This window comes from Mirounga angustirostris, unplaced genomic scaffold (genome assembly GCF_029215605.1).
Source record: "Mirounga angustirostris isolate CCGP_5_RB_7025 unplaced genomic scaffold, mMirAng1.0.hap1 SCAF_12, whole genome shotgun sequence".
Taxonomy (NCBI): domain Eukaryota; kingdom Metazoa; phylum Chordata; class Mammalia; order Carnivora; family Phocidae; genus Mirounga; species Mirounga angustirostris.
The window spans coordinates 28,567,329-28,591,689 of record NW_026991720.1 but is presented as its reverse complement, the minus strand read 5'-3'; the positions used below and the strand labels follow the sequence as shown (position 1 = coordinate 28,591,689).

The 24,361-nt window shown below is 37.5% G+C and overlaps 1 protein-coding gene across 1 annotated transcript in view; it reads left to right on the top strand.

Annotated features, from left to right (window-relative positions):
• The window catches only part of PTPRZ1 (protein tyrosine phosphatase receptor type Z1), a 162,846-nt gene that overhangs the window by 114,038 nt on the left and 24,447 nt on the right, over nucleotides 1–24,361 (top strand). The window contains exons 12-17 of the mRNA XM_064575008.1: nucleotides 2,047–3,046; nucleotides 9,948–10,092; nucleotides 17,649–17,740; nucleotides 20,720–20,805; nucleotides 23,495–23,515; nucleotides 23,686–23,782. Coding sequence (XP_064431078.1) covers nucleotides 2,047–3,046; nucleotides 9,948–10,092; nucleotides 17,649–17,740; nucleotides 20,720–20,805; nucleotides 23,495–23,515; nucleotides 23,686–23,782 — 1,441 coding nt within the window. The remainder of the gene's footprint in view (nucleotides 1–2,046; nucleotides 3,047–9,947; nucleotides 10,093–17,648; nucleotides 17,741–20,719; nucleotides 20,806–23,494; nucleotides 23,516–23,685; nucleotides 23,783–24,361) is intronic.

The window sequence follows — 24,361 nt, the reverse complement described above, 5'->3', positions numbered from 1 at the left end:
TCCTGGAATGTATCTGTAATGGTTTTTAAAACTGAATTTGGAAACGAATAGTTTGGGGGGTGTTTCTTAGATTGTCTTCAAATAAAAATGCATTACCTTGAAGGATAAAGTATGTCCAGCATGATCAAGGCCTTACAGTAAAATTTTCTAAATGGAAGCTGTGAAGAATAACAGGTGTGACACAGTTGAAAACCATAGTGGAAGAGAGATTCACAATAACTTCATAAGAAAATATAGGAAGGAGTATACATTAAAATATTTGTGGTTTCAGGTATGTATGAAGTAATCATAGAGCATGAATGATCTGTTCTTCTTGAAATGTTGACATGAGGCCATGTGACTTCATAGAGATCAACAAGATTTGGTTAGGTAGGATTAATTAATGGTGCATTATTTGCATCACCTTTTTTTTAAGGTTTATTTATTTATTTGAGAGAGAGAGAGTGCTCAGTGGGGGAGAGGGGCAGAAGGAGAGGGAGAGAGAGTCTTAAGCAGACCCTGCGCTGAGGGCAGAGCCCGGCGTGGGGCTCGATCCCATGACCCTGAGATTACAACCTGAGCCAAAACCAAGAGTTGGACGCTTAACCAACTGTGCCACCCAGGCGCCCCCATCTTCATCAGATTCTGAGAGGTATCTGAACATGGTTTAAGATTCGGATTTTTTTTCTCCTGATATTGGTTAAGTTCTTACTAATTTGTACTCTGTCAGTTTTCTTCTTTTAAGGTACACGACTTTAAAAGATCTAATAAGGGGCACCTGGGTGGCTGAGTCATTCAGTGTCTGCCTTCAGCTCTGGTCATGATCCCAGGGTCCTGGGATCAAGCCCCGCATCGGGCTCCACATCGGGCTCCCTGCTCAGCGGGAAGCCTGCTTCTCCCTCTCCCACTCCACCTGCTTGTGTTCTCTCTCTCTCTCTGTCAAATAAATAAATAAAATCTTTTTAAAAAATAAATAAAAGATCTAATAAATGACAATGCTAGCAAACTGGCAAAATCATATCCCATGTGGACTAAAAATACCATATCTTGATAAACTTTTGGCAGTTTAGTTTTCTAAGCATATGATTAGACATAAAATGCACAGTTAAAAAAGAAAAAAAATCCCAGAAAACATGGATTTTTTTTTTAAGATTTTATTTCTTTGTGTGACAGAGAGAGACACAGCGAGAGAGGGAACACAAGCAGGGGAAGTGGGAGAGGGAGAAGCAGGCTTCCCACGGAGCAGGGAGCTCAATGCGGGGCTCGATTCCAGGACCCTGGGACCTAAGGCAGACTCGCAACAACTGAGCCACCCAGGCACCCCTTGACAATTTGTCTTTAACAAAATGTCTGCCTATGGGGGCACCTGGTTGGCGCAGTGGGTTAAGCATCTGACTCTTGGTTTTGGCTCAGGTCATGATCTCAGGGTCCTGAGGTCAAGCTCCCCATCAGGCTCTGTGCTCAGCATGGAGTCTGCTTGTCCCTCTCCCTCTGCTCCTCCCCTCCACTCTCTCTCTCAAATAAATAAATAAAATATTTTAAAAATAATATGTGTTAATTCATTGAATTTGAATAAAATAAAATTTTTAAAAATTAAAAAAATTTAAAAATATCTGCATATGTCTTGAATGGAAAATCTTTGTTTTTTTTTTTTTTTTTAAGATTTTACTTATTTATTTGACAGAGAGAGAACACACATTCAGTTGCCAGATGAACTGAACAAATAAACACAAAACAAAATAAGTACCATGTTAAGTAACACTATCAATCAACAAATTATAAGGCACCTTTGTTTCAAAGTTGTGGTATCTAGTAATTTAATTATTTCCACAGCATTAAAATAAAGGCAGCCATAAATAGGGTGTTTTCATTAAGTTTAATTAGTGTCCCTAGAAGGTGGATGATAAAGGTTATAAGGATAGAGGCATGGCTTCTAAGAGATGGTGCTTTATGAGGAAAAGTTCCCACAAGTGAAGATTAACAGTATAATGTAGTATAAGATATTATTAAGAACTCATTTTTTTCTTACCTGCTTATATCCCATTAAATCTTGTTTGCTTTTCAAAGGAGGAAGAAGAGGGAAAAGACACTGGAGAAGACACTGTTGTGAATCCCGGTAGAGAGAGTGCCACAAACCAAATAAGGAGAAAGGAACCCCAGATTCCTACTACAACAAACTACAATCACGCAGGGACTAAATACAATGAGGCCAAGACTAACCGATCCCCAACAAGAGGAAGTGGATTCTCTGGGAAGGGTGGTATTCCCAACCCATCTTTAGATTCCACTTCCCAACCAGTCACTGAATTAGCCCCCCCAAAAGATGTTGCTTTGATTTCGCGGACTGTGACTAAAATGCCACCTCACACTCTGGAAGGCATGGCCGCCTCTTGGAACGACAGCTCTAAAACTATTCTCACGTTTCCACAGATGAACTTGACCGGGACCGTGGAATCTTTAAATACAGTTTCTATAACGGAACCTCAAGAGGCGTCTACTGACATCAGTGAGGATGAGAGTTTACTGACAAGTTTCAAGCTCGATACCGGAGCTGACGATTCTTCAGGCTCCAGTCCGACAACTTCTTCTATGCCGTTCACCTCTGAGAACATATCCCGTGGGTATGTGTTTTCTTCAGAAAACCCAGAGGCAATCACATATGATGTTCTTCTACCAGAATCTACAAGAAATGCTTCCGAAGAGTCAGCCTCGTCGGGTTCTGAAGACTCTCCGAAGGGCCCTTCCACCGACGGGGACGTGCGGTTTGCTAGCGCTGCAGATGGGGCAACACGGCCCAAGGCTGGACCGGGCAGAGAGAGCTTCCTCCAGACCAGCCACACCGCGATACGGATCGATGAACCTGGGAGGGCAGCTGGGTCTTCAGCTCCAGGCCCGCCGGTGTCACTGGGTCCCCCGGTCACGGACCTGGAAATGCCACCTTACTCTACCTTCGCCTCCTTGCCGACCGAGGTGACGCCCCGTGCGTTTACTCCATCCTCCGGGCAGCAGGACTCGGTCCCCACCGTCCACGCGGGACGCTCACAGACAACTCAGCCGGTGTTCAATGGTGAGACGCCTCTTCAACCTTTCTACAGTAGTGACGTCTTTCCTCTAGTCACCCCTTTGTTGCTTGACAGTCAGATCCTCAACACTGCCCCTGCCGCTTGGAGTAGTGATTCGGCCTTGCATGCTACGCCTGTATTTCCCAGTGTCGATGTGTCATTTGAATCCATCCTGTCTTCCTATGATGGTGCACCTTTGCTTCCATTTTCCTCCGCTTCCTTCAGTAGTGAATTGTTTCACCACCTGTATACAGTTTCTCAGGTCCTTCCACAAGCTACTTCAGCTGTTGAGAGTGATAAGCTGTCCCTGCATGCTTCCCTGCCAGTGGCTGGGGGTGATTTGCTATTAGAGGCCGGCCTTGCTCAGTATTCTGATGTGACGTCACATCAGCCCACTACTCGTGCTGCTTCAGAGACACTGGAATCTGGTGGTAGTGAATCTGGTGTCCTTTATAAAACGCTTATGTTTTCTCAAGTTGAACCACCCAGCAGTGATGTCATGATGCATGCACGTTCTTCAGGGCCCGAACCTGCCTATGCCTTATCTAGTAATGAGGGCTCCCAGCACTTCTTCACTGTTCCCTACAGTTCTGCAATCCCCGTGCATGGTTCTGTGGGTGTAGCTCCTCCGGCTCCCTTGTTTAGCAGCCCTAGCCACGTTCCGGTGCCTCCGTCTTCGGTAATAACCCCGATCGCATCTCGGCTGCCGCCGCCTCCTGGCCTCTCTGGGGATGGGGAGTGGTCTGGAGCCTCCTCTGATGGTGAATTTCTTTTACCCGACACAGATGGTCTGACAGCCCTTAACATTTCTTCACCTGTTTCTGTAGCTGAATTTACATATACAACATCTGTGTTTGGTGATGAGAATAAGCCGCTTTCTAAAAGTGACATAATATATGGAAATGAGACTGAACTGCAAATTTCTTCTTTCAGTGAGCCGGTTTACCGTTCGGAAAGCACAGTCCTGCCCGACCTGTACGATACTGTAAATAAGTTGAACACGTCTTTACCAGAATCCCCCGTTTCCTTTTCTAGCACAAAGGGCACGTTGCCAGGGTCTCTCGCTCCTCCTGCCACTAAGGTTTTTGATCATGAGATTAGTCAAGCTCCAGAGAATACCTTTTCAGTTGAGCCTGCACATGCCGTATCTCAAGCGTTCGGCGACACTTCGCTTAGACCTGTGCTTAGTGCGAGCTCAGAGCCAGCCTCCTCTGACCCTGCTTCTAGTGAAATGGTAGCTCCTTCAACTCAGCTCTTCTTTTATGAGCCCTCAGCTTCTTTTAATACTGAAGTATTGCTGCAGCCCTCCTTTCAGGCTTCTGATGTTGACACGTTGCTTAAAACTGCTCTTCCACCCGTGCCTAGCGAGCCAATATCGGTTGAAACCCCCAAGGGTGATCCCCTTAGTTCTACAGGATTGCATCTCCTGGCCTCAAACTCTGCTTCGAGGGAAAACACGCTGCTCGCTGCATCTGTACCAGTTGTCGAGGTATCGCCTGCTTCTAACGCGCACGCTGCTTCACTTCAAGGTTTAACCATTTCTTATGCAAGTGAGAAATACTTTGAACCAGTTTTGCTTAAAAGCAAAAGTCCCCAGCAAGTGGTACCTTCACTGCGCAGTAATGACGAGTTGTTCCCAACTGCCAGTTTGGAGATTAACCAGGCCTTTCCCCCGAAAGGAAGGCACGCGTTTGCTACTCCTGTTTTATCTATTGATGTGCCACCAAATACACTTAGAAATCAGCTCATGTATTCCGATGAAGTTTTCACCTCAACCGAGGGGTCTCTCACTGATGAGGTATTTGCTGGTATCCCAGCAGTTGTTTCTGATACACCCGTAACTGCCGATCAGTCTGTTCCTTTAGGAAATGTGCATGTTTCCGTTACAGTGGTTTCTCCTGACAAAGATGGTTCTGTCCCCGCAACCAAGTTGCTGTTTCCCTCTAGAACAACTTCTGAGCTGATTCAGAGTGCCAGATCCGATGCTGATTTAGTGGGTGGTGGTGACGATGGTGTTATTGATGATGATGATGATGATGATGACGATGATGATGACAGAGATAGAGATGGCTTATCCATAAATAAGTGCATGTCATGCTCCTCCTATAGAGAATCGCAGGAAAAGGTAATGAATGATTCAGACACCCAAGAGAACAATCTTGTGGATCAGAATAACCCAACCTCATATTCACTATCTGAAAATTCTGAAGAAGAAAATAACGTCACAGGTGTCCTGTCAGCCGGTCAGACCGATATGGACAGAAGTCCCGATAAATCACCACCAGCAAATGTGCCGCCCCCAAAGCCCAGTGGTGGAAAACAGCACAATGACGTTCAGACTGGTGATGCCCTGCTTCCTTTCACTCCAGAATCTGGAGCATGGGCAGCTGTTGCAAGTGATGAAGAGAGCGGATCAGGGCAGGCTCTCTCAGATAACCCGAATGATAACGAGACTTCCACAGATTTCAGTTTTCCAGACGTTAATGAAAGAGATGTTGATGGGGTCCTGGAAGCAGTTGACTCAGAAATAACTCCTGGATCCCCACAGTCCTCAACACCAACTCTTACTAGCAGGCACTCAGAAGTATTCAACATTTCAGAGGCAGGTTAGTTACGGATCCAAGAGATAGACCGAGGTGTGGTGGTTTTCTTCCTCAAAAAATAGAAAAATCATGGAAGGAGAAATTTGGTGAAGTGGCACATCATTTTGTTTTTTAATCAAGACACTCAGCAAATCCATTTACAGTTTTTAAAGTATGATTTTAGCCATTATTTCAAATGAATACTCAACACGTCTTGGTTAGTGGATAGATAAAACGTTTCTTATTTATTGTCAATTTTTCATATTCTACAAGATGCCAGTTACATGTGGGAGCAATTATGTGTGCGTAATGCATTTTTAGTATACTGCTTTTTAAATGATAGATTGGAGTGTGCTGTTTTTAGGCAGTTTTAATTTTTATATTCACTTATGTTCTAAAATAAGTTGTAATCCAATTTCACTGAATTATAAAATGGATTATTAAAACTCTGATACGTAATATGTTATAAACACCTCTCTGACCCACCCCACGGAAAAGATATGATAATTTGCACATCCACATCAGCCTGGGGAGCTTTACAAAAAGTTCTATTGCTGAGTTTTGAGAGTTAATGGTAAGATTTGTTTTGTTTTGTTTTAAAGAAGCTTTTAATTTTTTTAAGTTGTCTTTGTTTGATTACCTTAGTGTTGCCTAAAGAGGGCAGTGTGAACTAACAAGACACGTTCTACTTTGTACTTGTGGTTATACACCTTTTTAAGAAGTTAGATAATGGTCATTAATATGCAGAGTATGTATAGGTATTGTATGACAAGATGTAAAACACTAGAACATTTTCCGTAGACATGCATTTCATTTGTTAATGTATTTTATGCAAATTAGTTTATTGGCCAGCTGTTTCTTCAAGTAGATTACTTGCAACATATATAATACAGATGTTTGCTTTAAATGCCCATGGGGAGAAAAGGGAAATTCAGTACCATTAGGCATATGAAATACTAGATAACTTCATTGCCTTGATCATAATAATTTTATAATTTGCTTTTATTAAATTTTAAGGCATTTTTTTTAAATTAACAATGATAATATTTAAATGTTAACGTAGTAAGTCAAAAGGTAGGTTAAGGTAACAGCTTGCAATCTTATTGCATAAAAGCAGATATTTATAAGCCAGATCATAGATACCAATCTCATCAGGGTATTTTTTCTCTTTGTTATTTCCATCCTTTCAATTAGTTGTATATTTTTCCTCCAGTCAGTGCAGCAGCAATGAAAAGTTTGTACATTTTGATAGAGAAGTTTTTCTACATTCTGACTTGATACCTATTTAACATTTGCATTCCAGTTTAAACAAACTCTGATATGTGAGAATGAATAATGAATCCACAGGTCACTATATTCATTAGTGTTGCCATGTATATGAATTGTTATCTGGCTTCAATTAAATTTCAGGGTTTTTTAAAATTTTTATTAGATTTATTTTAAAGACATATCAGGAATTCATCCCTTTTTTTTCTGTCTTACTAGGTAGTGACATCATCAGCATGTTCTTGCCAGATTATGCTCTTATGGGGAAACTATATATATATTGCAAAATGCCAAATCTAGAATTATGAATTAAAACTTAGCAATTTCTTATCATTGCACTAATTTGATTAATTATTAAGAGTATGTTCTCCCACTCAGAGGAGAAAACAGTAGGAATATAACTTCCAATATCATCAGGTAACATAATTAATGGAGTAACTAAGATCAAACAAGATTAGGGAAGAATTCTTGCCCGCTTTTAAAACTGTATCTACAAAAAATCATATGTACTCTGTCTTACAAAGTAATTGAATATGGCTCTTTATCAAATGCATACAGACTAATTCTGAAACTTATTATTTTATTATGTACTTCTAGAATGTAGAATAATTTATAAGACATGTTCCCTAAAACAAAATAGATAAGGCAAAATTAGTATCTGCAATTTATGAATGCATAAACTGAGGCCCAGAGATACTAAATTACTTGATTCAGGTCAGGTAGGGAGTCAACACAAAACTGAGGCTGGAATCATGTGTTACTGGTGTCTGTCTCTTGGAGACTATGCTTTCATTATTGAGGACAATAAAATATACATAATGCTTAATTTGTAATACCAAAAGTATACTGTCTTATTCTAAAAATGTATTTTCAAGTATTAATCTTAACTTTGTCTACTGATCATCTATAGGTAGATTCTTGTCTTATTTAAGTAGCTCATATACACTACTGGACCATATTGAAATAGATATTTTAGTCTCAACTAATGAATATAAAGATCAATACAACTAGTTGTTCCCCATTACAGTATGTAAAGCAACAACCAGTTGATTGTACTTCCTTTTTTTATAAATATATTTTTTTGAATTTGGGGGGGATATTTTATTCATTTATTTATTTATTTACTTTTTAAGGTAATCTCTGCACCCAACCCGGGGCTTCACCTCATGACCCCGACATCAAGAGTTGCATACTCTACTGACTGAGCCAGACAGGGGCCCCTGATTATCTATACTTTCATGTGGTATCTCATCTTGAATAAAATACCTGGGTTTCACAATATGTGATTATCATGGATTTATCATTCTAACTCCTCAACGAAAATGTTTATTTTAAAATCAGACCCCCCAGAGAACTTATGAGTAAAATCTGCATTACAAGATTATATATGTGTGCATGTGTGTATAGTGTGTGTGATATGTATGGTAATTTGTTACATGCTTTATGTGTTATATATCTTATATATATGATCAGACATATCTCATATATGTGTATGCAATACATATATATAAATGAGATATGTATGTATCTACATACATACATATAGATACATATACACCTATATACATAGTATTATTATATAAGCTCACTTTGTATATAAATTAATGTACATTATTGGTTTTCAGACATGAATGTGGATCAAAATCACCTGGAAGACTTGTTAAAACACAGATTGCTAGGCCTTACCTACAGAGTTTCTGTTCAGCAGCTTTGTGATGGTTGGCGTGGGGCCCAAAACTGGCATTTCTAACAAGTTCCAGGCTATGCCAATGCCAATATTCTGGGAACGACATTTCAAGAGTGACTGATACAGATAATGATATTAACCACCATTTGTAATTTCTAGGTACTCGGGACTTTTCTAAGTGGATTACTTCATTGTTTAGCCACAAAACTTCCATTTAGGTAACAATCGTTTTAATAGACAAAATGTGAACTTAAGTTCTCTGCCGTTAGATATACTTACTTTAGGGCTGCATTTATGAATTTGTTACTCTCAAATGTATTCTTCAATCTTGAAATTAAACCGATTTCCCTTTGTGTCCTATCACTAAAGTAAGATGCTTGGTATATAAAGCACCTAATGTGCCGGGAGTCTAGAACACAGTGTGGACTCTCATGGGAGAACTTGGATGTAGTTCTTCCAGAATTTCTGCAGGCACACACTAAGAGCTCTTACTTTGGCAGAGCAGTTCTGATGTCCAGTTGGGTTGGTTCCCCAATGCACACACTTCAAAGGAGAAGGGAAGCATTATGACTGGCCCCAGATACCCTGAAGTTCTGAAACTCTTTTGAGCGACTTGGAAGAATGGCGCCAGTTGCAATGATTTTGAAAGTGCTAAGGTGATAATGCACCTAATTGGTGACAAAAATAGTCACTTGCCATCTTTCAAAATTAACCCAAAGACAGAAGTTAAACGTTTCCGTAATTTACACTTGCATATTTGAAAAGAATTCCTTCGATCTATGTATTCCTTCAGTTCGCATGCAATAGTATTTTTATTTTTGGTAGAGAAAAGTAGTTGATAAGAAGGGCATTCAAAGTAACACTTTAAAAGCAACCTACATTTAAATTTTTAATAGTCTTCTGGGTTGAATGGTTATCCTAATGTAAGAAGGGTTATCCTAACCTTCCCTCTTTATGGAATTTTTAATTGCTCCTAGCTACTTATTTAATTGCAGAATTAGAAACATCTTATTAAAATGAAGTTTTATATATGGTACAGTAAGTAGCATTGTTTTTCCTGGTCATTTTATTTAAAAACTGGGTAGTTTTTTTATTTTAATGCTCCTGTTTTCCTTTTAGCAAGCTTTTCAAGGCAGTGTTATGCTCATTTCTTGCCACAACACCTGTACGGATCTCTGCTCGGATAGCCTGCCTTACTTTTTAAACTGTGCTTTATTTAAATTGGCTTGTAATCGTAGACACTCTTTGTATCATAGATTTGAAATTGTAAAGGTAAGCACCGGCAATGAAGGTTGCACTTACTCGGTTGAAAAATGTTGTGACTTATTCTTAAGCTTAAATATCAACTCTCTCAATTTTCTCCGACTACAGAGGCCAGTAATAGTAGCCATGAGTCTCGTATTGGTCTAGCTGAGGGGTTGGAATCCGAGAAGAAGGCAGTTATACCCCTCGTGATCGTGTCAGCCCTGACTTTTATCTGTCTAGTGGTTCTTGTGGGTATTCTCATCTACTGGAGGTAAGTTGAGTGCTTGTTTTAGACGTGTGTTTCATAAAGCTTAGATTCTGCCTGTTGTTTACCTGAAAGCTCTTCAAGGCGTATTCAAAATTCGTTTTACTTGAGAGCTACCATTGATTTAACCATAAATAAGGTGATTTTGTAAGTCCAAAGACATGACAACACAAGATTTGATGGTTCTTCATACTTCAGTGAAACAATTAAAGTTAAAATGGAGGAATTCCGGCTTCCGTTAATATTTAATACAGTATTTTGACAGCGTACTTTGATATTAATCTCATTAACATTCAAACATTATCATAGCATTTAACGTAAATCTAAGCTTTTCAGCTTAAACGCTCCAGCTGTTACAATTTCAAAAGTTACTGTTTCGGAAAACATAATTTTTGATATAGTAAAAACAGAGTTTATTTGTAATAGTGGATTTTATACAAGCTGCACATCGACGGCATACTGATAACAAAAAAAAGATAACCCATACGTAAATGTAAAAATCAAGCAATTAAAATGTGGGTATGATGAGGAAATAAAGTTGATGACTGTATTAAGACGCATAGGACTTTAAAATTAATTATAATTTGCCTTGAGGATGAAATATAGCTTTGCTGTCATCAATAGCCTATTAAGACTTTTAAAGGACAAAGAAAATTGCATCCATCCTAAGCTTCCTGTCCCATAGCAAGCAGAACACACTGCAAATTAGGGAGTTTACTGGGGAAACAATGTAAGTCAGTATAACTATTATAACTGTATCTAGGAAAACAAAAACTTTATGACGATATAAGGAATCATAGCTTAGTAATTTCTTCCTTTGTTTTAAAAGAGAATTTTGTTCAGAAGCTTTATAATTAATTCCTTTTTTTAAGCAACATCTTCCTATAAGTTCATATGACCACTCTTTATGTGTTATCTTAAAGTATATTCTCTCAGTTTACTCAAAAATATTTATCATGTTTATGGACTATTTCCCATGTGTGTAGTACTATGTTGACTACTATGGAAAATATCAAAAATGAATGAATGAATGAATGAATGAATGAATGAGTGAGTGAACAAATGAATGAAGTCACGATGGCTGAGAAATTTATGCTTATTGAGAATTTCCCATGAAAAATTTATAACATACTATATAAAAGTTTACCTATGACAACAGAAATCGCTAATGGTAACAGGGTCAGAGAACAAGGTATCTTATAGGCCAAGATGACAGAGTAAGTGTAAGATGTAGGGCTTGAGCTGGATAAGATTCAGAAAGTGGAGATAAAGGAGACCAGAGACCAGCCTTCCAGGCAGGGACACAGCAGGCAGGAAGAATGGGAAGCAGGGGGCAGCTGGGTGTGTCTGAGACAGTGAGGTCTGGAGCCCACAGTTGCATGTCTGGACATTGGTTGACTAAAGTAGAATGTTTTCATGACAAGCTGTGTTTCATATCAGACTGCTTTTACAGAAAAGAGTAAACCGCAGAGGACAGAGAACAGATCATACTTTTGTTATACATGAGCTGGGAGTCTGTTTTGTCCATAACATGATGCAAACAAAGCTGCTTTCTTCACTGATTCCTTTAATTGCCAATGACTCTTTTTTACAGAAGATTCCATGCTCAGCAGAGTAGCATGAACCCAGTACACAACCCATAAATGTTTGCTCAACAAGAATTCATATTGCGGGGCGCCTGGGTAGCTCAGTTTGTTGAGCGACTGCCTTCGGCTCAGGTCATGATCCTGGAGTCCCAGGTTCGAGTCCCGCATTGGGCTCCCTGCTCAGTAGGGAGTCTGCTTCTCCCTCTGACCCTCCCCCCTCTCATGTGCTCTCTTTCTCTTTCTCATTCTCTCTCTCAAATAAATAAATAAAATCTTAAAAAAAAAAAAAAAAGAATTCGTATTGCTTTTCTCCCTACTCCCCCTGGGTTTGTTGGCCAAACTTTTTACCAACATTGATTTTGTGTTTGTTCAGGTTCCTGGTTTCTAATCTGATTTTCCTTGCCAAACCGATTTTTGAAATTAATTGGAATTAGAGTTAATTTTTTAAAAATAAGATGGAAAATAAACCCAAATTATACTTCATAAAAAATGGTGTTAGAATAAATTTCCAATAACAATGTCAGATGGTTTACAGTTATAATATTGAAATAATTAGAATGAGAATTTTAATCTTTTTTACTTAATATTTCAAGTTTATTTTTTGCAAATTTGGAAGTGTCTTATTTAATATGATTTGCTATTTCATGGAAAATTAAAATCTGTAATGGTTTTTATTTTTTAAAAGATTTTATTTATTTATTGGAGAGAGAGAGAGAGCATGAGAGGGGGGAGGGTGAGAGGGAGAAGCAGACTCCCTGCCAAGCAGGGAGCCCGATGCAGGACTCCATCCTGGGACTCCAGGATCATGACCTGAGCTGAAGGCAGTCGCTTAGCCAACTGAGCCACCCAGGCGCCCCTGTAATGGTTTTTATATTCTGTTAATAATGGGTCATCTCATCTGTATAATGTGCAGAAAAAAGAGAAATGGTTTACCAGTTGAAAAATATTAAGTTGACCTTCACCAACAAGATGTTTCTCTTTTCCTCACAAATAACACTTTATGTACCTTGAATTCAGAGTGCATTAGCTTAAAATATGAGCACTCTGATGATTTTATGTAGGTATTTTATATCTATCTATCGAACAGTCTGATAAAATCTGTCACTCTTTTACTTATCCATTTAAAATTTAACATATCTGTCCTTCTCACAGCCTTTTGAAATTAATTCACTTCAAAATGTAACTTTTTAGATCAGTAATACCCCAGGGGTATTAGTTGGTGACAGAAAATGACAATGTTAGTGCATTCTTCAAGGTTTTTGTGAGATATTCAAATTCTGGTGGAGACCCATATGATTTCACTGGCCAGTATGAAAACCTTTTAGACCTCTGTGGAAAGAACAGCCTGTGGAAAGATTCAAAAACAGAATGGCATACCCACAAAAGTCCTAATAGTAACGCAGTCCGTATGAGTTTTTCCAAGCTGATATATTTAAATGTTTTTCTAACCTAATTTCTTAGGAGAAAAAAATAATTGTAAAGTGATATAATGAGTCATTTCTTTTGTCTCTTACCTAACTCAAGGTGGTCCCCTAGGTTTTGGGTAAACCTTGAGAGAAAGCATGTTGTAGCAGGAAATCAGAACAAATTAGGGGTGATAAAATCTGGGTCCCTTTCCCAGCTCTGCCTGGCATTTGTTCTATGGTCTTGGGCATGTCACTTAGCCATCTTTTCCTCTCTCTACCATTTCGGGGGAGGGTTCACTAGATCATCTCTAAGATTGCAGTCAGACCTTCTTTAGCGTCTCTGTGATGAATGCGGCATAATTTTTGAATATGGTTATATTTGTGTAAGGATCCAAAAAATGGAATAATAATTACACATTTCTGGCTTTTAATTCTAAATACTTAGTGTGATGAAAAGGTGTAAATCAAATAATCAGATTAACATTGATTGATAGGACCTATGTCTACAAGTTTAAAACAGTCATCACTTTTTTCATCATGGCTGAGTGATAATTAGCAAGAGACATAGTTATCAACACTTAGCACATAGACGTGAAGACATTCACTGCTTATACAGAACAGATGGACTATAGATATTGAATCTTGTCATACATTAAATAATATGCCTTGAAATTATCTTCCAGATGTTTTAAGGCAGAATTTACATGAGCCAAATCGTAAGTTTCTAAGTTGCAAAATGACTTCAATATGGAAGATTTTCAGAAAAATTCTTTTTAAAGAAGACAAAAGGCAAACTTTTGAGAGCCTTTTTAAGCATTGAAACCTGAAAAATACCAAAGGTATAATCAACAAAATAGCACTCCATCAAAAGCAGTATAGAAAAGAATATTTGTCTATGTTTACATAGTTGTTTTGGCTTTGGGGAGTGGGAAGAAAAGCAATATGAGTTTTCTCTTGATCTTACGTTCAAATTTATGAGTCACTAAGGATAAGCCACCAACCCAGAATGGAGGCCTCCCAGTACCATTCTGCCTCTAGTAGAATGTCACTTCCTAGGTAAAACTGCCCTATAAAATATACTGAGCAATATATTATTACTTTCATCAAGAATTGATCCCACGCTATTTTAACTTTTCCCACTTGCAAGTTTTTTGGTATGATTTTATAACGTTCTTTTGTTGCTTGTTAATACAAGTAATGCTATTGGACCACTTATTTGCTAGACCAACAAATATTTGCTTATAACTAAAAAGAGTAGAGTTGGTATTTACCCAGATCCTACAGTGAATATTAAACATATTAAACCCTAATACCAGTAAGTTTTAATTTACCTTTTTCTGTTCTGTGAGGTGCTGCCTTCTTCCCATTTTCTTAGACCCATCCTCTCTCTACCCATCCATCCATCCATCCACCCATCTTTTACTCTAGATATATATATTTCACCTCTCCCTCCCAAATGTTTTGAGATTTTAAGTTATCCCATTTGGGGCTCAGGTAGGCAAGAAGTCTAGGATGCAGCTGAATAACCTATGGTTAGTGGAATTTAGTTACTCCTGGAAATCCATCTAATCATTCAACATTTAACACCTATTGTATTCTCGGCACTACATTCAGAGTTGGGTTTATATAAATCAAAAGACATTTAAAAATGTAATGAGGATATAGGCACAAAACAAATATATTGCAAAATAATAACCCTAACTAACAATTAATTAAAAAAATATTTAAAATTATGTAGAATAGAGTTCAGGAAGTGAAGGTCATCCTTGGATTAATTACCCATATTTTTCAAAACAGTCTTTGTAAAGGCATGGAAGTTTGTGTTGGGTGGGGGTGCAGTGAAAAGAGAGAAACTAGAATGCTAGAGGCTACTTAGGAATGAGAGGCTTTATCACAGAGAAGATACCTCCAACCTGTCTTTAAGGAGGATAGTGTTTGCCCGGCATATTCATAAGTGAGGCATTTTGGTCAGGAGAACCATGATTAAAGCAGGGAGGAGAAATAGTGAGTGAGGACGGGACAAGGCATGTTCAGTGATCTTCAACTTGTTTGTAGTATTGGAGTATAAACTTCAAGGAGAAAGTCAAAACAGGTGAGGGCCGTAGCTAGGTAGCATTTAAGTACTGGAAGATCTTGGGTACCAGTATCTAAAAACCTGTCAAGTACAGAAATTGAGCCGATATATCAATGTAACAGGGAGATCACATTTTTGGCTTGATAGCAAAAAAAATATCAACAGTAAGAAGCATAACAGTGTAACGAAAAGGCCTCCTCTTTGGGTACCACTTAGAGGTACTTAGAATGAGTTTTCAGTTGGTATGAGAAAGAAATATCTAGCAACTAAGGATGATTCATAAAGGAATGAGGTCCTTGTCACCGGAGACAATCTTTATATGTCAGAGAGATTCTTTATCTGTTGCAATCTTGCACTAGGTCCCTTAAGACATTTTACAACTTTAAGATTCATTGAAAAATAAACAGAAACACTTTTACCAGTTTGTGTAACCACATTTTAGAGGAATCAAAGAGATTTAACTGTGATTTTAGAGGAAGTAGCAAGCCCGGTGTTTTCCTATCCACGTGGCAGGACCTGCTACATCTGCAGTTGCACAAATAAACCAAACTCTCCCGATAGTTTCTGCTCCAGTCCAGTTTCAGTTGTGCTCAATGCAGATTCTCAGTTGGGTAGTTTCTTTATCATGAGACCTGTGGCCCTCAGCCCTCCCCTCATTCGTAGTCTGCTGTACTCTTTCCGCTTTCCAGGATGTGGACCTAGCTCAGGTCGCTCTGACACTTGATTCCATATCCATTCATCTTCCTCCTACACCACCTGTTCTCTCTTGAAGACATTCTTGTGTTCTCTTGATTATCTGTGTCCTCTTATCAAAGGCTTATATGATCACAGCAGAGGGTTGATCTTCACTATGCACATCATTGCTTTAGGATTTTTTTTTTTTTTGCTTGTGACATTAAGGTTACAAATAAACTATATAATTTTATACTACTCATACTTACAACAGTGAATTCCTTGAACAAATATTTTGGGGCCCCTACCACTGCTCTTTGCACTGAGGACTAGCACTGTGTTTAGACAAAGCCCCTTGCCTTCGTGGGGCTTAGATTCTGATGAGGGCAACTAAAACCATGTAAGACAAATATATAAGTAAAGAATTTCGGAAAATGGTAAGTGACACAAAGCTGACAAAAGGGACTATAATAGTGACTTGGTGGGATGAGCTAGTACTTTCAGCAACGTGATCAGGGAAGGACTGTCACAGGAAGTGGCACTTGAGCCAGTGCAAAAATGATGGGAAGGAAGCAGGTGGCCAGAAGGAATGTCAAGAGCCCAAGCCCCAAGTTGAACTGATGGGGCCTCTTGGAAGGAGGAACAGAAGACCAGCGTGGGCCTGAGCTTAGTAATAGCGGATCCTAGGAGAGGACACCCCTGATGTGGGTGGGGGACCAGGTCATGGAGGGTCTCATAGCCCTTGCTGAAATAATTGAATATCATTCTAATTCCACGGGGAGGCCACTGAAGAATTTTATGCAGCAAACTGTTTACTGAAGGAATTTTACAATTGAGGTGTGTCCTATAGGAACAAATGTTATGTTAAATCTCATTAGAATAAGTACCTTGTAGCTTGAATCTTAAATTGAAAATGAGATTGGCATTTTTACCCAAACAGATATTTTTATTTAAGCCTAACCGCTCATGAATAATATTTCAAATAAATTAAATGACCCACATCAAAGAGTGTCATTAGCAGTTTTAATTATCTAAATTTTTTTAATTAAGTATGGTTTGCATTAGTTTAAAGCAGCAGTTGGTTCTTTCTCTTCTCAATAGTTTGTGGTGTGCTCTTACCAGATGTTACTCTTATTATCTGAATGAAAATAGATTCAGGTGACATTGTAGGTCATAGCTGTCGTTGATTCCAAATATATTCATTCTCAAAACCCTCATCAACAAGACTAGCATCTGTTGGAAAGAAAATCACGCCTGGTCTTGGTTATATGCTCATTATTTCCTCACTTCGTTCTGTCATTACTGCATTATCAGGATAAAGCTGTCTTCCTTTTTCATCAAAATATTACCACTGTGGAATTACATTTCTACATAGCCGTAGCTACCTTTTGCTAGCATATGCTGAATATGCTCAGAAAGGTATGGTCACTTAAATATTGAGTGAAAAGAGCTTTGGACATGATTTTTTCCACTCCGGTCCAGGCCAAGGTGGCAGGACACGCTGGTATATGGCAACAGTGAAAGAGTAACTAGGGCACTGAAGTGTCCTTATCGCGGCAAAATCCTGTCGGGTACCAATCAGCTACAACTTCAAATGCCATCTCTGTTTTCAGCGTGTCCGATATCTCCTCACTCGGACGCATCTGGCGTATGTAGAACTGAGATCCATTTGGAGGCCATAAAATTCTTTAATACTTCATGTTTTATAAAATAGATACAGCTTTCCATTTATGTTTTAATTCTGGAGATTTCTGTCATAATTTGCAAGCAGCTCAGAAGTAGTTTATGGCAGCTAGTAAATAAATTGCTTTCTTTTCTTTCCAGGAAATGCTTCCAGACTGCACACTTTTATTTAGAGGACAGTACCTCCCCTCGAGTAATATCCACACCTCCAACACCTGTCTTTCCAATTTCAGGTAATAGCTTAAGGTGTGACCAGGAGTAGCGGAAGGTTTGTCCTTACTGGAGTACTTTGCAAAGGGCTCTAATGGATATGAGTAAATACTTCAGTTGCCCAAAATATTTATTACTGCCATGTATCAGGCACCAAGGTTTCTATCTTATTCTCATTAATTTTGAACATTTTTAACCACATAGATGATATGGCAGAATAATTCATAATATTCAGGTATAGACTGTTAACATAACATAGCAATAAAATATTAGTTAAGAATAAGGCTGACCTTCAGCCATTTCCAGTACTTTAATAGAAACCTGAACCACAGAAGTCAGACTAAACCAAGGCAGTAAGGCTGGATAGGACAAAATAACAAAGAGAAGCACAATGCTTAGTTGCTTTCTGATCATCTGAATTTATGTGAGAAAAGCTTCCTTAGCTACAGTAGGGGGGGAAGAAAACTATAAAATGGTAGGAGTAGAAGAAAAACACGAGCACACAAAGAATGTGTAATTGCCTGAAATACTTAAAGTCACGATGTCAAACAGTTTGAAGACTGTCTATTTTCAGCAGAACTTACCTGGTTCTGAATATTCCATATTCCAGGATTAGCCGGGGTCATTTTGACTGAGACATCCATTGACCCTTGAGTGCACATTGTAAGGTCACAGACATTGACTTGGTTAACATTTTATAACATTTCAGAATGAAAAGTGGTAACAAAAAAGGAGTTGCCCAGAATATGCGAACCATGGAAGCAGCTCTGGAGGATAGAGGATAAAACAGACACAGAGAACCACCGAACCAGGGAAAACAGAAGGAAAAATTCGTCAACGTGGTTCTTTTAAAGAGGCCTCTTTTTAAATTGACTGATACTCTATATGTTATTGTTAGAGGCCCAAATTCCACAAGATGTTATCTCATGATTTAAAAAACATTAAAAAAAAGAGAGAGAGAGAGAGAAGCATTTTCTGTGTAATTTTCAGGGGGCATAGGAATTAAAAGTGTTTGGCTTTTTCCTCTTTTATCCACTCTGAGGCTTTAGCCACCACTTACTTCTGTTTTTCTAGATAATTTTAAAATTCTGTACCTTTATTTTAGTACAGCACACTTTCTCATTAACATATTCAGAATTCTGAGATTGGCAGCTCTCAGGTGTTTGTTACATTTTGGTTCCCTTCCCTTTCATACCTCGTGTGCAGACGCCCTCAGCATGCGTAAGCAAATTAACATAATATCGCCCCAAGTCCCGTATCATTTATTATTATTATTTTTTATTGTTAGAAAATTTTAATAGCCTATCCTTATAATAAAAACATACAAAACCTTAAAGGCAGAACAAGATCAGTTAAATAATCCCAAATCAGGACGTTGTCCAGGAACTCCAGAATCCCCTGTTCTACTTCTCAGAAGAGTTGTGATCAAGGGCATTTCCTCACTTCACCTGCGCTCCAGATCACCCAGATACCTGCCTTTCCATGTAGAATCAGAAATTAAAAAGATATGTTAGTCTCACTTACTTGCAGACCAGTTCGTGAAAGAAATGACCAAAACACATGACTGTAAATAAAAAGTAGTCAGTTTGGTTGTGAAAAGAGGTTAACTGTGCAGGATAACATCTATGGGTTGGAAGGACCCTCATGAGAAGAGCTAATGGTTTAGATGTGACAAGCTATTTCTGTTTTCTTGTCTAATTATAAAAGCTACTTCCAGGCAAGATCCTTCTGCAGATGTGAAGGCAGAATTACACCTTTGTCTAGTGTTTCTCAAGCTTAACTGGCTAATTCAATTTTAGTATTCAGGTACACTCATCTAAGAGAGAGAACAGATGGATTCTACTTTTTAAAAAAATCAACAAATTCTTGGTAACTGAAGCTTAAAAATATTAAATGGCCTAGATGCTGAACATCTGTTGATGTAAATAAGTGTTTCTAGTGAAATGTGTTTGATGTTTCCTTGTCAGAGAAATCACTTGTGAAATTGCATACTGTGAACTAGTAATATGTTTAATCTAAGAAAGTCTTTCCAGATGGGGGGGGGAAACAGCCAGTTAAAATAATTTGGCCCCTTCACAATTAATTAACAGATCCAATGACTCTGTTTACATAGCATATTTTCAAGTTAGAGTTCTTGAAATTTTACATATTAAAAGTCCCAAAGGTTTTTGACATTATCCTTAATGAATAGTCTGCATATCAATGTTTTCTGTTATTTATGGAGAGAAGGAAAAAATGTGTTCAAATGTAAACATCTGACTAACCGTAAAACATTAAGCTATGTAATTTTATAAAACTGAAATTATACTATATATTATGTTTAGTTCATGGTAAAATTGAAAATATTTCTGCATTTTTTTAAAATATTTATTTATTTGAGAGAGAGAGAGCACAAGACGGGGGAGGGTCAGAGGGAGAAGCAGACTCCCCACTGAGCGGGGAGTCGGATGCGGGACTCGATCCTGGGACTCAATCCTGGGACTCGATCCTGGGACTCAATCCTGGGACTCCAGGATCATGACCTGAGCCAAAGGCAGCCGCCCAACCAACTGAGCCACCCAGGCACCCTCCCTCTGCATTTTTTTTTTTTTACCCAGAAATCACATTCATGTGAAATGTGTTAACGGAAATGCAACTCCTACTCGTGTTAAAGAAAGTTACCCATAAAAAGATGCAGTCCATTGATAAGACGTGAGGCTTTGGTGGTATTCATTATTTAACTTTAAAAATTAATTCTTGTTTCTCTAGAGTATGAATGGAAAAGAGATTCATGATCAAATCAGAATTATAAAATGCAAGTTATGATTGATAGTAAATTTGGAGAAAATTGATCATTGCTGCTTAGTGTTTCATTGGAAGCTGCAATTCCCTTGGGGTTGTAGGAATAATTGAACTTTGAAGTTGTTTGAGAAGAAGGCACTTTATAAATCTTTATAAGTGAGAGGCATATTCCTTTCTGTTGAATTATCCTTTCCAAACTAATTTTTTTTTTATTTACTTAGATGATGTTGGAGCAATTCCAATAAAGCACTTTCCAAAGCATGTTGCAGACTTACATGCAAGTAATGGGTTTACTGAAGAATTTGAGGTATGATTTTAATATGCCTATTTGAAATAATATGGAAAATAGTAAATTTAAAAGATTCAGCAGTAGGCTATTTCTTGACCTAAAGACATTGAAACCATTTTCACTTCTAGGAAGAATATTAGTTCTGTAATCACTTATGTGTTTAGATGTGTTATGGTTACCATATAATTTAGAAAATTGGTTTTCCATTTTAAAAGCCAAGTTGTCCTCATAGGAAAAAAACATTGTGAATTTTCTCCCATAAAGTACAGAATTCCAGTATTCTTCTTTTAATCTGAATTAGTAACACTGATTCCTTTTAATTTTCTAAATTATATAAATTATACTAAACTACTAAATTTTGTGATTTTCAACCGAAGTACATATAAACTCTTACTTGTTAAGTATTACATCAGTGTAAATGCAGAAGCATTTATTATACAAGGTCTAATAAATATTATACGAGGTAAAGTCCTATCTTCTCCTCAAGAAAATATGCGTTTCTAAAAAACATTTGAACTGCACAATCAGTAAAAATTTTTCTAGTAATATTCCATAAAATAATCTTGGTTAGAAGAGTCAGAGAAATTTGCTGCAAATTTACCATGGCCCACTAAACTCTCAGTTAAGCAGACTTAAGTCCAGAGTTAACAATGACAACCACAAAAAAATGAAGTTACCATTATTGAGCACTCGCTAATATGCTGTTTGTCGCACTAAATGCTTCTACATTCAATCTTCACCCAACTCTGGAAGTTATTTGATTTTTAAGTGGATAAAGTCCACTTCCCTAGAAGTCAGTTAACAACTTATAAATGGTAGCGCTGGGACACTTATCTCGATGAGCATTGAGTGATGTGTAGAATTATTGAATCATTATACTGTACACTACAACTAATGTAACACTGCATGTTAATTATACTTCAATTTAAATAAACAACTAATTAATTTTTTAAAAAAATAGCAGGGCTGGGATTCAAACCTAGGTTTGTGATTTTCAAACGTAATACTTTCCATTCCAGCAAGCAAGAGATCTTTAGCCTCCTCTCTAGCCCCTCCCCTCTAGGAAACCTCACTTTGCTTTTCTGTCTCCACCCTCAACCCAGAACTGCTCTATGGATCTCCCTCTTTGAAGCACCTTGAGCACTGATCCTGACCAGAGGGTGTCCCACTCTCCCCCTTGTACCCAGCACTCGCTTCCCAGGAGTCACATCAGCCAAGATATGTTTAGGGAAGGAAAATGCCATAAATTAGAAAGCTTTAAGAAATCAAAAGAACTAGAAGTGAAATGTGATACATTTTCACTAAATTAAAAATAACAGAAGCCAATTCATTTAATCTTAAAAGAAATCTGAGTCGTTGAAAGAGAAAGCAACAAGAGGTAATGACTAAGTAAAGTGGAATAATATAAAGAATTACATAGTTAAAACATCAAATTATTTTTTCTTACCGTAATGGAGATTAGAGGGTAGGTGGTGCCGTGTTAACTCACAGAAACTATTAGGCTCACATCAAACAAAATCGTGATTGAAAGAGGGAGAGTGTGTCAAGGATGGGTCTCATTTTCCAAATGTTCAAAGCCACAAGGAAAAATAGACGATTTTTAATAAAAGTTGCTGATAGCACATGCACAAAGGCAGAATCGTAGTTTTAACAACTATAAAATCATCTTCAATATTATTAAGCAGCTCATAATAATTAAATTAATAAAATGACCTCACATTTTTACTTAAAAGTGTATTCTTAATTCCATTGCTTTTAACTCACACAGTCTGGTTCAAGAAAACGTTTCATTAACTTAATAATTAGCTTAATAACTAATAATGCTATGCCTTTTAAGTGGTTCATAATACTAAATTGTATTTAAATCTAGAGTCAGAATGGCTTACTGCCAAAGAGGCCTTAAAAGCTTCTCTATAGGGAGGCTGGGCCATTTGCTGATGAGTCAGATTCATATTTGGGTTATATACTTTCTCAAAAATTATAAAGCTTTCATGTTATTATCTTAATACTAAATAATTGTGAGTTCCTACCTAATGTATTTAGATGGAAAAAACATCTCTAAGAAGGATTTTAATTCATTTTAAAAGATAATTGGCAGAAATAATTTCTCTGTACCCATCAAGGTTTAAATTAAAAAGAGGTCTACTAATTAAATATGTTGAAAGTAATTCTATCTAAATTTTGTTTCAAAATGATATAGTATATGTGATAAATAAATTTAGAAGAATTTTTAATGTTCTGACAGCCCTAAATCTGTTACAAACCACCTAATAGGAAGCTGTTTACTCTTTAAAATTACTCTAAATAAATAAAAAATGTGTCACTAATTCAGAGTTTCAAATAGTGCTATAGTGATCAAATAAAATTATATTTGGATATTAGCAAATCTGACTAATGCAACAAAATGTGTCATCAAATACAGGGTTTTTCTCATCTGCATTTTTTATATTCATATTATTATACCACTGTCCCCTTTTAAAAGTGTTATTTTTTTTCCTTTTACATAATTTTAAGGTTCCAAATCGTTAGAAGTTTTGATTTGCATGCAACTGTTTGAAACATTCTGTTTTGTTACTATTTGACGAATGTATTTATTGCATGATCATAGTTTTCCATTGTAAACCTAATATGAACGCTTTTTTTTCTCATTTGTCGTGTGCTGTGGAATTTGATTTCTTTACTTTTTTGGCATTCATTCCCTCATTAGACACTGAAAGAGTTTTACCAGGTAAGGCATTATTTCACTGCATTTTCTCTTAGCCAAGAAATAGTTATAACCTGTAAAAACAATTTTTGGGGGATAGACTAATTTGTTTGTGTTGTCATCTATGTTATGTTTTTAAGGCACCTTGTTTGCAAGGCTAGGTGTTCAAATGTTGTACATACGTTTCTTTACAGGAAGTGCAGAGCTGTACTGTTGATTTAGGTATTACAGCAGACAGCTCCAATCACCCGGACAATAAGCACAAGAACCGGTACATAAATATCGTTGCCTGTGAGTATATCCTTAACTCAGCCCTGGCTCCGTTAGCGCTGTTGTTCCTGGACTCTTCTGTGTTGTCCTCACATCTGACAGCAGACCTCAGTGTCGTTGTTTCAGGACCTTGGTATCAGGGAATAAGGCTTGTGTTGGCTAGTACATGGCATTATATTCCTCTAACTGAAATACAACCTGCAATTAACCATAGGTCTCCTTTAAACAAAACAAACTCAAATTGTCATCGAGGCCCTTCTTCAAGCCCCATGGCTATAAATCTGTTCTTATGGTTTCCCTCATTATTTATATCCCCGGGCCCTATTTTCATTTGCGATCTATTTGCTTCTATGTGAATTTATGAACCAAATAGATTTTCTTGAGACTTTATTTTTCCTTCTAGCCTTTTCTTCTCTTTCTTGCCATTCTTCCTGGGGTCTTATAAAGGGCTAGTTGGATTCTTTTTATTCCTTCTTTCCCTTTATTTTCTTAGCTGTTTTTTTTTTTCTCAATGAGCAGCTGTCTCTTTTGTCTAATGCAAATTTATCTGTTTTTTTCCTATGAAATTACCATCTTTCTTCCATTTTCTTCCAGCATCTC